At 37.4% G+C, this 14,462-nt stretch overlaps 6 protein-coding genes across 6 annotated transcripts; 2 read left to right on the top strand and 4 right to left on the bottom strand.

The window, feature by feature from the left end:
* Positions 1–878: 878 nt before the first annotated feature.
* On the bottom strand, positions 879–3,483 carry MELLADRAFT_62641 (uncharacterized protein; the record flags this gene model as incomplete). The annotated part of the gene is made up of 9 exons (XM_007409182.1): positions 879–1,123; positions 1,193–1,302; positions 1,379–1,616; positions 1,694–1,859; positions 1,938–1,984; positions 2,049–2,294; positions 2,373–2,996; positions 3,073–3,148; positions 3,238–3,483. 9 exons carry the CDS (start codon positions 3,481–3,483, stop codon positions 879–881), a joined length of 1,998 nt encoding a protein of 665 aa, XP_007409244.1.
* A 564-nt stretch (positions 3,484–4,047) lies between these two features.
* Positions 4,048–6,659, top strand: MELLADRAFT_48096 (uncharacterized protein; the record flags this gene model as incomplete). The annotated part of the gene is made up of 5 exons (XM_007409306.1): positions 4,048–4,294; positions 4,378–4,491; positions 4,576–5,969; positions 6,038–6,132; positions 6,229–6,659. 5 exons carry the CDS (start codon positions 4,126–4,128, stop codon positions 6,314–6,316), a joined length of 1,860 nt encoding a protein of 619 aa, XP_007409368.1.
* Positions 6,660–6,953: 294 nt separating this feature from the next.
* MELLADRAFT_48093 (uncharacterized protein) lies at positions 6,954–8,961 on the bottom strand (the record flags this gene model as incomplete). Its single annotated transcript, XM_007409181.1, has 9 exons — positions 6,954–7,442; positions 7,511–7,587; positions 7,662–7,723; positions 7,818–7,993; positions 8,102–8,255; positions 8,344–8,418; positions 8,503–8,634; positions 8,750–8,795; positions 8,875–8,961. 9 exons carry the CDS (start codon positions 8,959–8,961, stop codon positions 7,178–7,180), a joined length of 1,074 nt encoding a protein of 357 aa, XP_007409243.1.
* A 481-nt stretch (positions 8,962–9,442) lies between these two features.
* MELLADRAFT_62639 (uncharacterized protein) lies at positions 9,443–10,401 on the top strand (the record flags this gene model as incomplete). The annotated part of the gene is made up of 4 exons (XM_007409307.1): positions 9,443–9,485; positions 9,561–9,948; positions 10,044–10,200; positions 10,288–10,401. 4 exons carry the CDS (start codon positions 9,443–9,445, stop codon positions 10,399–10,401), a joined length of 702 nt encoding a protein of 233 aa, XP_007409369.1.
* Positions 10,402–10,877: 476 nt separating this feature from the next.
* MELLADRAFT_85751 (uncharacterized protein) lies at positions 10,878–11,384 on the bottom strand (the record flags this gene model as incomplete). Its single annotated transcript, XM_007409180.1, has 3 exons — positions 10,878–11,026; positions 11,099–11,146; positions 11,240–11,384. 3 exons carry the CDS (start codon positions 11,382–11,384, stop codon positions 10,878–10,880), a joined length of 342 nt encoding a protein of 113 aa, XP_007409242.1.
* A 630-nt stretch (positions 11,385–12,014) lies between these two features.
* Positions 12,015–12,744, bottom strand: MELLADRAFT_28887 (uncharacterized protein; the record flags this gene model as incomplete). The annotated part of the gene is made up of 2 exons (XM_007409179.2): positions 12,015–12,476; positions 12,532–12,744. Coding segments are annotated over 2 exons (675 nt in total), but the record flags the coding sequence as incomplete, so codon positions are not given.
* Positions 12,745–14,462: the final 1,718 nt, after the last annotated feature.

The following is a 14,462-nucleotide window of genomic DNA, read 5'->3' as shown; positions in this document are numbered from 1 at the left end:
GACAACAATGATTGGGATGTAGAGGAATGCGGGGAACTTCCTGATGACCTTGTTTGATTTCTATCACCACTTTTCTTTTTCTTGCTTTTGCCAACACGTGGGAGGCATACCTTGACCATAAACTTGCCTTTGAAAGATACAAAGACCCTTCCCATCACATGATATGATATTGTATAAGACATCTGACCCATTCAAATGTTAATAGACAGGTCAAATGACTGCTATCAGCTACCAAGAACATCATAGCACTTTGACTCGGGGGCGCTAAGGCAAACAACTAGAGATAAAAGTATGCTTTGTGGCGCAAGGTTATCCGCGTGTTTCTTTGTTGGCATGTTCACATTTTGATAGATATCTTGCCAATGACTTCCAAATGGTCATGAAATCAAATCATTACCTAGGTATTTGCTTCCCCATCAACACGTCTTTGTAACACATAGGGTATGTACAAGTTTCTTCTAGTTTACGAATGAACGGCAAAAAAATTCATCTGCTGAACTCAAAGGTGAAAGATGAGTTTACAAACCATTGAATCCATTTCTACATCATCTTAGCTCTGCATGATTCATCTCTTGCTTCACTGATGTGAGATACACAATATGTCCGTTCACTCGGATTCTTTTCACATTGCCTGAGTTCACGAAGATCATATGTATTCTTTGAATAGCTTCTATGATGCTAAAAGTCTCATTGTCAAGACCAAATTAATTACCTTAAACTCATGAGTTTCATTTTGAGGCTTGTTCCATTAAGATAGTTTCCATGTCCTAAGCAAGGTCAGTATATAAGACCTTCAAAGGGTCAACGTTTCAAAGAAAATCGTTTTTGTAGTTCAGCTTAATAAGTTACAATCTAGTTGATCACAACTTCAGGTTATTTCATATCATCTGTTTAACCTGTCTAAGATGTTTACTAAGTAAAATCAATGCATTAGGATCGATTCCCTCTAACCTCTTAGCAGCTCCCAAAGTCTCTGGTCTAGCACTATCAAGCCTATGTCGAGCTTCAATACTAAGGTATTCAAGTGTATGATAATCCAAGTTGGGTGGTAAACGACATAATTCATCGGCTTCCAATTGACGCGCGTTATGCTCATAACGATTTGCGATTGGACGATAAAGAGCTGTTTGGATATCAATGTAGTGGTAAGAAGCTTTGAACAAACGATCAGATCATGAAAAATCTAACTGACCTTCAACTTCAATTCTACGCCAGATATCCGGATCAACGTTTTTGAGCTGTGGTACAGTCTCGCAGAGTTGTTCAATCTTCACACCCTGTACTCGTAACACATCAAACGCACTATCAAGAAATCAATCCATTCAGTCAGTCAATAGCACATCAAAGAAAGGACAGGATGTTATTCTTAAAGAATCACCTTTTCAAACTAGCATCCTCTCTAACTTTAATTCCCACTTGACTCCAAGCCCTTTGTGACAAACAAACAGCCTGAAGAGCCTCAATTGATCGATCAATTTGAGTTTTTGTACGTTCAACCGTAGCCCATCGATCCTCATCAATTACTCCTACTTGTCTAGCTTTCTTGGTTAATCGTAGATCAGCATTATCAGCTCTTAAAGAAACTCTAAATTCACTCCGACTTGTGAACATCCGATCTGATGCGCAAAAATGTACCCAAAGGTCAATTCTACAGGATTTTGGTGATTCCGAAAAGCCTCTTGATGAGACTCACATGGCTCTTGAACACCCTTTGTAATGAGGTCATCCACCAACACGCCGATGAAAGAATCCGCTCGAGTCAAGATCAAAGGCAACGCATTCTGGGACGAGAGACCAGCATTGATACCAGCCAGGACTCCCTGTGCGCCCGCTTCCTCGTAACCAGTAGTACCATTGATCTGTGTAAACCAAGAGTTCATCCGATCCGATGAGTAAGCTGTAAACCCAAAATGATCTCAATACTTTGAAACACTCACCTGGCCAGCCAAGAATAAGCCCTTGATTCGTTTGGTTTCGAGCGTATCTGAGTTAGAAAGTGGTTATTCAGGCGATGTTAGGGAACTTCAGAACCAACATGATCCACTCACTTGTCAACTCTTTTGGGTCCACATGATCATACTCCACGCCATAGCCTGGCTGATGAATTTCCACAGCTTCTAGACCTTGAATTGACCTTAACATCTGTAATTGAGCATCAGGTGGGATAGTGGTAGATAGTCCATTAGGATAAATCAAATCCGATTCGTAGCCTTCAGGTTCAAGCCAAATCATGTGAGAATCTCGATCTGGAAACTTGACGACTTTTGACTCCAATGAAGGACAGTATCTTGGACCTAGTCTGACACCAAATCCCATACTACATCAACGATCAACTGGTAAAGAGATATATATATATATCAAGATAGACTGACCTCGGACTTCTTCACGAATATGAACTGTCTTGTCTAAATTCTTTCTAACAATATCATGAGTTTGTGCATTAGTATGAGTTTTCCAACAACACAATTGATTGGTTGCATTTTGAACTGTCTGATTCATAAATGAGAATGGAGTAGGTGGTTGATCTCCATTTTGAATAAACAAATTTGAAAAATTAATGGTATTTTTTAATAAACGTGGAGGAGTACCTGTCTTGAGACGTTCTAATTTAAATCCAACATTTTTTAATGAATTTGAAAGTGATGTACTAGAACTTTCACCAATCCTACCAAATGGTGATGATTTCATTCCGATATGAATTTCTCCTCCAAGAAATGTACCAGTAGCAATCACCAGGGATTTACATTTGATAATCTCTCCTGTATCTAATTTCAATCCGGAAACTCTAGCTTGATGACCTGAGGATCGATGTAGAAGATTGTCATGTTCGAGGATTAAATCGGTAACAGTACCCTCTTTGATAGCCAATTGATTAAACTTTTGAAGTTGATTTTGAACCGATTGTTTATATAATTGACGATCCATCTGTGCTCGAGGTCCATAGACAGCAGGCCCTTTAGATCGATTTAGCATTTGAAAAACGATTCCAGCTTCATCTGGAGATAAATGTATTGGAAGTCAACATCAGAAACGGGTCATAGATGACCAAGAAAGAAGTCATCGAGAACTAACCACAGGCTTTTCCACAAATACCACCCAAAGCATCAATTTCACGAACTAATGTACCCTTCCCAATCCCACCAAAGCTCTACTACAGCCGAAAAAAAAATCATTCGTGAGATCAATCAAATCCATTCAACTGATTGTCATCAAGGAAAGTAATGAGGGAGAGCATACCGGATTGCAACTCATTTCTCCTACTGTCTTCCAACTATTGGTAACAAGCAGTGTAGATGCATTACAACGAGCAGCGCCAGAAGCAGCTTCGGTGCCGGCATGACCACCTCCCAATACAATCACATCATATTCATTTCGTGGTTGATCATTGGTGGTAGTACTCGCATTCCTTCTTGAGCGTGCGACCGAGCTAAAGATTTTATGGGTGGTAGTCGTAAAAAATCGATTGAGAGTCTGAGGACGCATATCGAAAACTTTCGGTTTTCAAAAAATGCCCAACGCTGGTATTGTAAAAGTTACAATATACATGGCTTGGTACCGAGTGAGATCCGGACCGATACCGACGAGTATCATAATACAACCTGAAGTGAAATGATTCAATTATTCTTGGGATGGCGTGATTCAGAATGGATGATGGATAATGCAAAAGACTCATGAAAACCAAAGACTGATGAATCAAAATAGTAAAGTGATGGTTGAAGTTAAATGAGAAGTGAAGTCTCATCCGGATCTACCGCTATTTCGAAAGTGTTCATGGAATGGGCTGATGATCCGCGGCCCGAGGGTTGAATGGCATCGCTCGCCTTAAAGCCAGCTTCAGCCGAGAAGTCTCAGCGGGAATCTGCATTCTCGTTCTACCCCTTCAGCCCCTGATGCCAACGCTTGAGCAACTTTGAGCCTGCAGGAGCTCCATTTCTAATCCCAATCGGGATAAATAACCTAGACGGGCAAAATACCGATTAACCGCGAATATGAAATAAATAATCAAAAACAACAGGAGGATCATTTATTTTCGACGACACAGCCGAAGTAAACAAGGCCATTGCTCTTATCCAACAATACTTTTTTGATAAAAGAAACCAAGGTTAAGCTCAGCATTCCAAAAGAATGAGACCAAATCATGATTACGAATACCAAGCGTTGATTGGAAATCAGAAATCGGCGATCAATCGATCATCCTTCAATCGAAAGCGTTGGATCATCATCATCTTCATTATCTTCATCATCACTACTTCAATTGCTTATCAATTCGTCATATCTCAACATTATAATCCAGGTGAGTGATATGTTTCATACCTGGCGTAGATCGATCAAGCGTTGACGATTGTCCTTTGCTTATCTTATCTGAACTATTCATAGAAACACACTCTTCCTTTAAGAAACAACACGAGCGTAATCCTTCGTACTTAGTCACTGGTTGGAATGGTGCTGTAGCAAGTGAAGAAGCCAGATGCTCTCAGATCGGTCTAGATGGTTCGCACATTTTCTCCCTCGCAAACCCTTTGCTGTTAGTTCAATTAGAAGGAAATCTAATGAAATTCTTTCGGGTCCCAACAGTTCTTAAAGAAAACGGTACAGCCACAGATGCAGCTATAGCTACGGCACTCTGTGTAGGCGTAGTCAACTGTTTTTCAACAGGAATAGGTGGTGGAGGTTTTATGGTGATCAAACCAGCACCTTGTAGATCACGTCAAGATTGTGTATCAGAAACACCCATCAGTCTAGACTTTAGAGAATCGATTCCAGGTGGAGATCTTTATTCAGAAAAGTTTTTAAATGATCCAAAGAGTAGTCAAGTCGGTGGTTTAGCCATTGGAATCCCAGGTGAACTTTCGGGGTTTGATTTAGCTTTTCGTAAGTATGGTGGTGGTGTAAGTTGGTCTAGGATCTTTGAACCTTCAATCAATTTATCAAAAGAATTTCAAGTGGGTCATGCATTGAATCAAAAACTTTATAATGATGGTGGTAACGATCACTCTCAATGGATTAAATCGAAACCCGAGTGGAGAGACGTCTTCTTCCCTAATGGACGAGACATTTCGCATGTTGGCGATCTAATCAAACGAGAAAATTATTCCAATACACTCAAGATTATAGCAAATCAAGGTATTAAACCTTTCTATGAAGGTGATATAGCTAAGCAATTGGTTGATGTTATCAATCGAGAAGGAGGCCAAGTTGAAATGGAAGACTTTGCGAATTATCAAGCGATAGTCAGACCAGCCCTTAATACCACTTACCTAAATCGAACAATCTGGACTACTGAGAATCCATCATCGGGTCCAATGATGATTTACCTTTTGAACATCTTAGAAGGATTTCAACTGAATCGAGTCCCAAGAACAGAACTAGAAGAACATCGATTTATAGAATCATTAAAATACGCATTTGCTCGTCGTACCGAATTAGGCGATCCAGCTTTCCTTAATACAACGCAACAAGATCGAATTAAATCTTTCATCCCCAAGACTTTTGCCGATGAGACTCGTTCCAAAATTGATAACAAGACATATGATTACAAACACTACGATCCACGTTATGACACTGTTGAAAGTCATGGTACAACTCATATTAGTGTTTTGGACCAATGGGGTTCAGCTGTTAGTCTGACTTCGACCGTTAATCTGATCTTTGGAAGTCGAGTGATGGATCCGATCACAGGGATCATTTTGAATGATGAAAACGACGATTTTAGTGTGAAAGGGAAATCGAATTCATTTGATTTATTCTCTTCCCCACTCAATTATCCACAAAAAGGTAAACGACCCGTTAGCTCGATGGCACCTATCATTGTTGAAGACCAAGAAGAAGTCTGGGCAGTATTGGGGGCGAGTGGTGGAAGTAGAATTCCTAGTGCGGTAGCAAGTACATTGTTGAAGCTTGATTGGGGATATGACTTATCACATGCTATTGAAGATGCACGAGTACATCATCAACTGCTTCCAAACCAAGTACGTTGTGAGACTATGCATCGGAAACCTTTGATTTGCTGATGGTTGAACAAATCTGTGATGATTAGGCAAGGATCGAGACGAGTTATCCTCCCGAATTCTTAGAGTCTTTAAAGGCCAGAGGCCACAAGATCTCAATGGTAGACGTCTATAGTGGTCTTGCGTGAGTCTTAAATCCATCATTTATCTGCTTGACTTGTGACCGGAGATTCTGACTACTCAATCTACATTATTTAATCTACATGCGATTCTATCATAGCGCCGTACAGGGTGTAGTGAGGAGATCTGATGGACTCATATTTGCATCAAGTGATAGCAGGAAACATGGCGTACCAGCAGCTTATTGATAATTTCTTTGATATATATACTTTTTATTATTTCATCATTTGAATTGGGTATTGTATTATACAATAGGTATATGAACTTTATCACATTGGAAATCTAACTGTTCAGCAATTACATTAAGCAATAGCATAAAACACGGCGTACCTGCAACTTATCAACGGGTTTCTTTTCTCTGATGTGTATATTTCATGACTTCTAAACTTAGATTGGGTCTTGCACTATTATACAATATTTATAGGAACTTTGCAATATTTGTATGTCTATCTATCCAGCATGTTATATTTTGATTCCTTGCAAGACTGACATCAATTGGAAAGTAGTTCAATGCTTGCTTGTATTCTTTGTAGAGGCTAGAGCAGACAGTTTGTTCATTGTGACAGTTTGCTGCTGATGGAGTTTTTGAAAATCTTTGGGCTTGATGACTTACATAGAGGTCTTGAAAAATATGTTCAGGTAATAAGGTAAGATTGCTTGAAATTGTAGGAACCAATATAAATAATGTAGATTACCCATAGGATCGATCATTTCTGAAAATTCACAATGTTTGAGCATTAACGAAATTTTGCAAGAAGTGAAACTCTTGATGTTTGAGAAGAGTGGCAAAATCCCTTATATGTATCTCACCTCATTACAATTAGTCATGATTCATAAGCTTGATAAAATATTACTATTAATTGGCTTGGAGTGGATTGTTATGAATGCATTCTAATAAACAAAGACTTTGATTGAAGTTGAACTATGAACAAATACCAAACTATATATATCTATAAACAAATCCAAAAAAATAACCATCTATCACATCCAACAATGCTAATTTTAGTTAATATAAATCCAAACAAAGAACCCAAAAAAGTAAAAAAAAATCAAAAGTATTCCATTGGATCAAAATCTTCATCAACATCTAAATCGAATTCTAACCCCAATAAATATTCATCATTCCAAAACTTTGATAAATGTCTTTGACCCGAATCACACAGAATACAAACGATCCTCAAAGGGGTTTCAAATTCTAAAGATTTAATGAGTTTTACACAACCTACTAGATTCACAGCTGAAGAAGAACCTAGAAAGAGTCCTTCTTGATTAACCAAATATCTAGACATCTTAATGGCTTCTTGATCTGTTACCCTACATTTGATTTTCACTGATTTAAGTCGTTATAAAGTAAATGGATGGTTATGATCAGATTGACTTACCTGATTGCATCATCTATTAAATCTAGTCCTTCTTCAAAGTTTTTAGTTGACCGATTCAGTCCGATCCCTTCAACAATCTATCCAAAAGAAACCCACATTCAATAACAATTTTCTAAAAGTAAAAATTTGTTGGTTTTTCTTGAAACTCAACTGTATCCATTTGATGTCTTCTACGTTTTCCTTCAGCTTCAGTATCACAATACATAACCCCATCTTTAACCTAAACCAAAAAGAAACATAAGAAACATAAGAAAATCGAAATCAACTTATATTTCAAAAAAAAAATCAAGTAAGAAAGAAAAGAAACACCAAACTTTATGAAATAAACCTGAACCAGGTGGATCAGCCAAGATCAATTTAATCTTTGAATCATTTTCTTTTAATCGTTTACCTATACCTGTTAATGTACCACCTGTACCTGAACCTGATACAAAATAATCAAGTTGACCTTCAGTTTGTTCCCAAATTTCTAAACCTGTACTCCTATTACAAAAAAAGAAAAAAAGAAAAAAAGAAAAAAGAAAAAAAGAAAAAAGAATGAGGACTTGGATAGATTGATTTGATGATTATAAAAAACAAAAGAAACTTAACTCATAATGTGTTTGAGAATTAATCAAATTATCAAATTGGTTCACAAAAAATCCTCTTTCTACTCCTACTCCATTCCAAATCGGTTTATAATCTAATGCACGTTGTTTGGCTATATTAACATAATGTGATGAGTTAACAATACTAACGGGTCTAACTAGGAAACCCAAAAGAAGAAAAAAAAACCAAAAAAGGATCAGTGAAAAGAGTTTTATGTAATTGATTAGAAAATGATGGGGTTTTACCTTTGATCACTTTAGCTCCCATTTTTTCTATTAATTCTGACTTTTCTCGTGCTGTATCATCAGGTAAAACGATTTCTATTTCTCAAAGCAGTTCAATTAAGTATCTAATATTAATCACTCTATTGATCAGAAAGGCGGAAGATAGAATTGGAGATGAACCTGCTTCGTAACCTAAAGCTCTAGCTACCAGTGAAATTGAGATTCCAGTACTACCACTTGTACCTTCAAAGAGTTTCCATTTAGGTTTCGAATTTGGGAAAATTTCCCCTTTTCTTTCTGCTTCTTGAATGACTTTTTCAAAAAAAAACATTATATCAAGATCAAGTTTGTTAATTGTTTTTTTCGGTTGGAATACATATGTATTTGAATTTGAGATAAGTTTTTGGTGAAGATTTGACTGACTTACTTCTTAGAGCTATCCGATCTTTAACCGAACCACCTGGGTTCAAGAACTACCGAATCATCGAATTGAAAGAAGTATAAGACGGTCTATCGTAGCTTTTAATAACCGAGAATGATGGATTCATATACCTCGCATTTACCCAAGATCTCACACCCCGTGATCTTACTGAGAGAATTAATCCTGATCAAAGGAGTTTGGCCTGCAAAAGATCTCATCCATGCAAGTATAAGCCTTGATAATCCAAACCAGATCTTCTCAAACACTCAAAAAAACTCACCAATAAGTTGAGTAAGATCATCTGAAGTCTTGATGGTTCCTTTCTTTCTTTGTTTCGGGTTGAACTTGAACCATTGAGAATGGATTCCAAAGGAGATCATCGAAGCTAATGAAGCTCCGAAAGCTACCCAAAGAGCTGGGCTAGCTGTTTTACCATCAGGAAACCAATTGGACATCTGATGAGGATTGGTATCTTTCTTTTTTGATGTTGATCAGTGTTTGAAAACCATATGGAAAGTAGTATTAAGATGACATTTTGTATGTGAAGTAGAAATTGAAAAAAAGAGAGTGAACAAGGAACGGATAAACTCAAACTGTGGTTTACAGTGTGATGTTTTCCAAAATGCAGTCTGTACAAATACATTATTCTCAGTTATAAGTCAGTTTTCGATGAACAGCTTAATCGATCAAGTGATCAAAATGATTTATTCACTTTATATCTTCGATCGACATTGTACAATCGGTTAGTTCTTTCCTTCATATCAACTAATCTCAATCAATCAAACAAACTAATCAACTCTATCTTATCAAAAAACAGTTTATTATCAAGACTGGCATAGATCACCACTCAAGCCAGCCAGACCAAGTCCCAACGTCTTACCATGTGTTTCACCCAGTCTTTCACCAGGTTATCAATCCATCAATCCTCATTCAGATCAATCACGTCAAGCTAGTTCACAAGGAATCCTTCCTTTTCATTCTAATACCGGTACACTTGTTGGTGGAGAAGAAGTTCCAAACTTATTGAATACGACTAGATTGAATGATGGAAATGGAATTAGATCTGATTTGCTTCATTCTCAAAATCAACTTCAAAATGGATCTTCAAGTAATCTTTTACCTGGTTTGTTATTTGATGAAGAAGCTAAATTGGTTTATGGTCTTGTCTTTAGTTTACGTAACTTGGTTCGAAAATTAGCTGGCAGGTAAGAAGAAAAACCTTTCTTATCTTTCTAAAACCTTTCATCATTGTGATTATTATCAAACTAAAGATTATGTGATTTTGTTTTTTTTATATTAGGGATGAACCTGTTCATTATTATACTACTTCTACTTACTCTTTACATCTTTTTACCACACCTACCAATATCACCTTTGTATTACTAAGTTCACCCATGACCGAAAGTTTACAACCCGTCTTAAAGAATATATGGAAAACATCTTGGACAGATTTTGTAGTACGTTTTTTTCCACGTGATATACGATTTTTTTTGACTTGGTTTAAATTAAGTTTAAGATGATGATGATTTGTTCGTTTGGTCTAGATTCGGAATCCATTGGTATCAATCGATAGTGCTCAATCTGGTAAAGGTGTAGATAATGAAATGTTTAGAAGATCGGTAGATAATACTATGAGAGCTTTAACTATTTTCAATTGAAAGGATTAGGATGGATCAAGCTGAATCAAGTCAAGTTGAATGGCAAATTTAAGTTGTTCATCTGCTCGTCTCGTTCTAACTCATTAGCCAATACATGAGGTGCTAGTTGTAAATTTACTTAATCATCGTATACATATTACAAGACAACGTTTCTGTTTACGAAGTTTTCACTACATTTTGGTGATTATCTAAGACTGGATACACTGCAGTACTCACCGCACACATAAGTATACGATCAATAAAACAACTTTTCGTGGCAAGGATGGAGAAGCCCAATTCTGAAAGTTCTGACTGGAAAAATAAAGCTCGGCAAAGGTACATGAAATCATTGAAAACAAAAATTAAGTAATAATATGACGAACTAATTGTTCGACCGAAACTTCACTTTCTTCAATCTCTAACCGAAGAGCTCTAATAATCTTAACAGCTAACAAATGAGAACACTGCATACCCCCCCAAAAAAATATCAAAGTCAGTCAAAACGGAATGAAAAAGAAGATTGATTGAGAGAAGTGATGACTCAAGACAGTTATTTGAGTAGATGAAAGAATAACGTGTTTTAAGAAAGATGAACATTGACAAGTGGACCGTTGAGTGATACAAACTAAATATGATTTCGTGTTGCCTATAACCTTTTTTCAAAAAGAAGTGGTAATGGTTAAAGACCAAGATGATAAGATAGTTCTAAAAGATGAACGGTTTACTTGATAAAGCGTATCACTCATAGGTGATCTCAGTCTCGAAACTACAAGACCATATCAATCCATCAATCAATCATCGGAAGCTTGATGACTTGAAAAGAAAGACCATCTTGTTTGACAATTCCTTAAAAACTCACCAGATCTTTTATCTATTAATTCCATACTGGCTATCAAAAGTTCAGGACCACAAATCAAATTGAGTGATCGAATCTGATCATCTGTTAATGGTAGAGATCCTAAACTAGATAATTGTATATCTAAGACTTCTCTCAAATTATTCATGATGAAGAATATGTAGCGAGATATGTTGAGATAGGTATAGCCAGGGTGAGGTTGATAAGAAGTTGAAGTGTTGGTTAATCGAACTTGAATTCAAGTGGATCAGGAGAAACCAAGATTGGGTTACTTGAACTGAATAACTTCAAATATTCCATTCTCACAATTTGGGTCAAACACACTCGGATTCATAGTATAACCCAATGGATCCTCAGAATCTTGGATCAAGAAGCTCGCGTGTATAAAACCATTCCAAAATCTGTTCTATATAAACAACAAGACTTCGCAGACTCGCATTTCTGAGTTTGAGAAAAGTTGACTTTCCCTGATAAAAATGCACCAAACTGTTTTACTCTACAAATATTCACACAATCACATTAAAAGTGTATCAAGCTCAGAAGTAGATAAGTTATACTACTCATCAACCAAAGAACATCAATGATAGGTAAATAAACATTGAAACCATCCTAATATGACGCGTCCATATTATTTGAAGCCAGTTCAAACGAGTCAAGAGACTTCCAACGAGTTCAAGGAAACCGAGTTAATTATGTTTAAAGTAAATTAAAAGAATCCTACAAGTACACTTTTGAAAAATATGCAACAAAACAAAAATAAAAATCGAACTCCAAATGATCATTTCCTTTGACGAGCAATAAAATAACCTTCTCTACTTTCAGATCTACTAGCCAAAGGTTTAATCCATCTCACCGATTTCCAATTCGATTTCAAATGATTTCTCAATTCGTCTGTTAAACCCGATTGAATATGTTTAATAACCAACGTATCATCTTCGTGTCCTTCAATTTGAGTTTCTTGTAAAACGGTTTGAGCAAGTTGTGAAACTGATAAACAAAGATCAAGTGAGTTTTGTGCATCTTTGATGGGTATCCCACTCATTGAACCAAGTAAATCAGATAAGATTATTGTAGGAATCGATGGATTGGGTTTGGGTTGGAGGTTAGATTGAAGTGCTTCGATGATTTTGTACTGGATTTCTTGGTTTAAAAAATCACCTTGAATAAAACTTAGTTTAGTATTCGATGGTACATCAACATAAATCGATCTCGAAAGTGGTAATAAATCACAAGCAATTAACTTATGTTGATGATGATGATGATGAATTCGAATTTCTGCTAATTTTTGCTAAAACGACTTCTGTCCAACCACCAGGTGAAGCACCCAGATCTAATACATTCATTGTCCCATGATAATGTTTTGAAAAAAGTTTTAATGTTTGATCTAATGAATTTAATTTATGTGCCGATCTAGCAACATATACTTTTTCTCCTCTATTTGAACATTTCGTTTTTCCATATGTATCGGTTTGTGCTCTTCTGAGAAATCGTTTGGATGAAGATGATTGATCTGATCTTGATGAGATCGTATGAAAAGATTGAATATGTTGAGGTGAAGTTGGATATCTTGAGGATGGATTAGAAAGTATTAGTCCTGATCGAAGTGGTAGTAAATGACATTCGAAGCCCATCAGTGATCGCAGTCTTGTGTTGCAAAGGTTCTTTTCTTTCTCTTTCAGTCGAAGCACCAGGTTCCAGGAGGCTGGGATCTGGCTAGCGCCCAAGACCCAAGGTCCGGACCTGATAATGTGACTCGTCTCAGAACGGATCAAAGTCTCGACTCGTCCCAATGCACCGGACTCGGAGTCAAATTCACCGCTTGATTTAATGACTCAGAAATCTAAGGGCCCGTTCGGACACCGCGAGCAGATACTATCTGGCGAAATTTCACACCAAAAGTGTTACATAGCGCCAGATAGTATCTGGGTCCAAACTCCACCAGATATTACATTTGCTAGAAATGTTGTCACCTGTGGCACGTTTGCTTCACAGGAATTTGGCCGCAGCTGCTGCGCAGCTAGTAGTGCTGCGTACAGCTGGTGCAGCGCTCAGCTAGCGCAGTCAACCCACTCTGATCATTGGGAGCAGTGTATGATCATCTAAATACTGTTGCCAACACCGCCAGTGACAGCAGATCCTGCATCTCACATTTCCACGATTGTCACATCTGATCAACAAACATGAAGCACTTAGATCATGTGAACCCAATCTTTTTGAACACGAGACAGGATCCAATTTTATTGTCTCCTGACCCATCTGATTCCGAAAATACCCAACTTGTCACTCATCCGGTATGTCCATGATTCCTGTTCTTCATCTTTCTTCATCTCTGTTGATCAATATGGCTTATTTTGATTATTCTCAAAAGAAGAACTCCAAGATCACGAAACCCAAATCATCATCAACCAAACCAACACAAAACTCAGATAACCATGATCCCAGCTTTGCAGTGGTTTTTGATTGTGAAATATATGTTCATGACAAGAAAGAAAGATCAGGTTTTTTGCGAATCAAGTGCTCCCGTTCCAAGATCAAATGGAATTCAAATGACTTTGACTTGGATGCCCTCAAGAATGAATGTGTAAAATGGGCAACAAGCGACGCCTCGAAGCGATCAATCACAACAGTATTGAAACAGGAGGTATTTAATAAGAAAACTTTGGGTGTTTGGACTGCGTATATTACTAAAAGCTCATCCTTCCCCAAGAGAAAGGAATGTCGAGAGGTGTTAAATGATGGAAACATTATGGACTGGGTTCAAGAGGCTTGGAAATCCAAAGCCGAGGTTGGTCTCTCGTTTGTAGTTCCAAGCCCGATCAAGGTGAAGGCGCAAGCTGAGAAGGTGATTAATTTGTATCTCGCTTTTCTCAGATGGCCTGATTCACACTGACCCATTTTTAAAACACTTAGGCTGCCCGCACTGATGAGATTACTGCACAGGCTGAACAGAAGCAATTGCGAAACGAGTCTAGGAAGAGGGCAAAGGGGGATGATGAAGGCAATGATGAGGAAAGTGACCAAGAGGTAAGTTTAGAATCAGTTAATTTTTTTCTTTAAACTTACTCACCCCACTTTCATCTTGAAAGTCAAACCATTCGAGTGTTTCAAGGAACTCACAAGACGATCCTCAGACGGCCTGGGCGTATTTGCTCCTGAACAAACATGAAATGAATAAAAAAGTCAATGGCCAGTATCCTTCGATATTTGACCCCGCTGATTCAACTCG

The sequence above is a fragment of the Melampsora larici-populina genome, assembly GCF_000204055.1.
Source record: "Melampsora larici-populina 98AG31 unplaced genomic scaffold MELLAscaffold_15, whole genome shotgun sequence".
Classification (NCBI taxonomy): domain Eukaryota; kingdom Fungi; phylum Basidiomycota; class Pucciniomycetes; order Pucciniales; family Melampsoraceae; genus Melampsora; species Melampsora laricis-populina.
The sequence above is the reverse complement of the archived record's forward strand: the minus strand, read 5'-3'. Positions and strand labels throughout refer to the sequence as shown.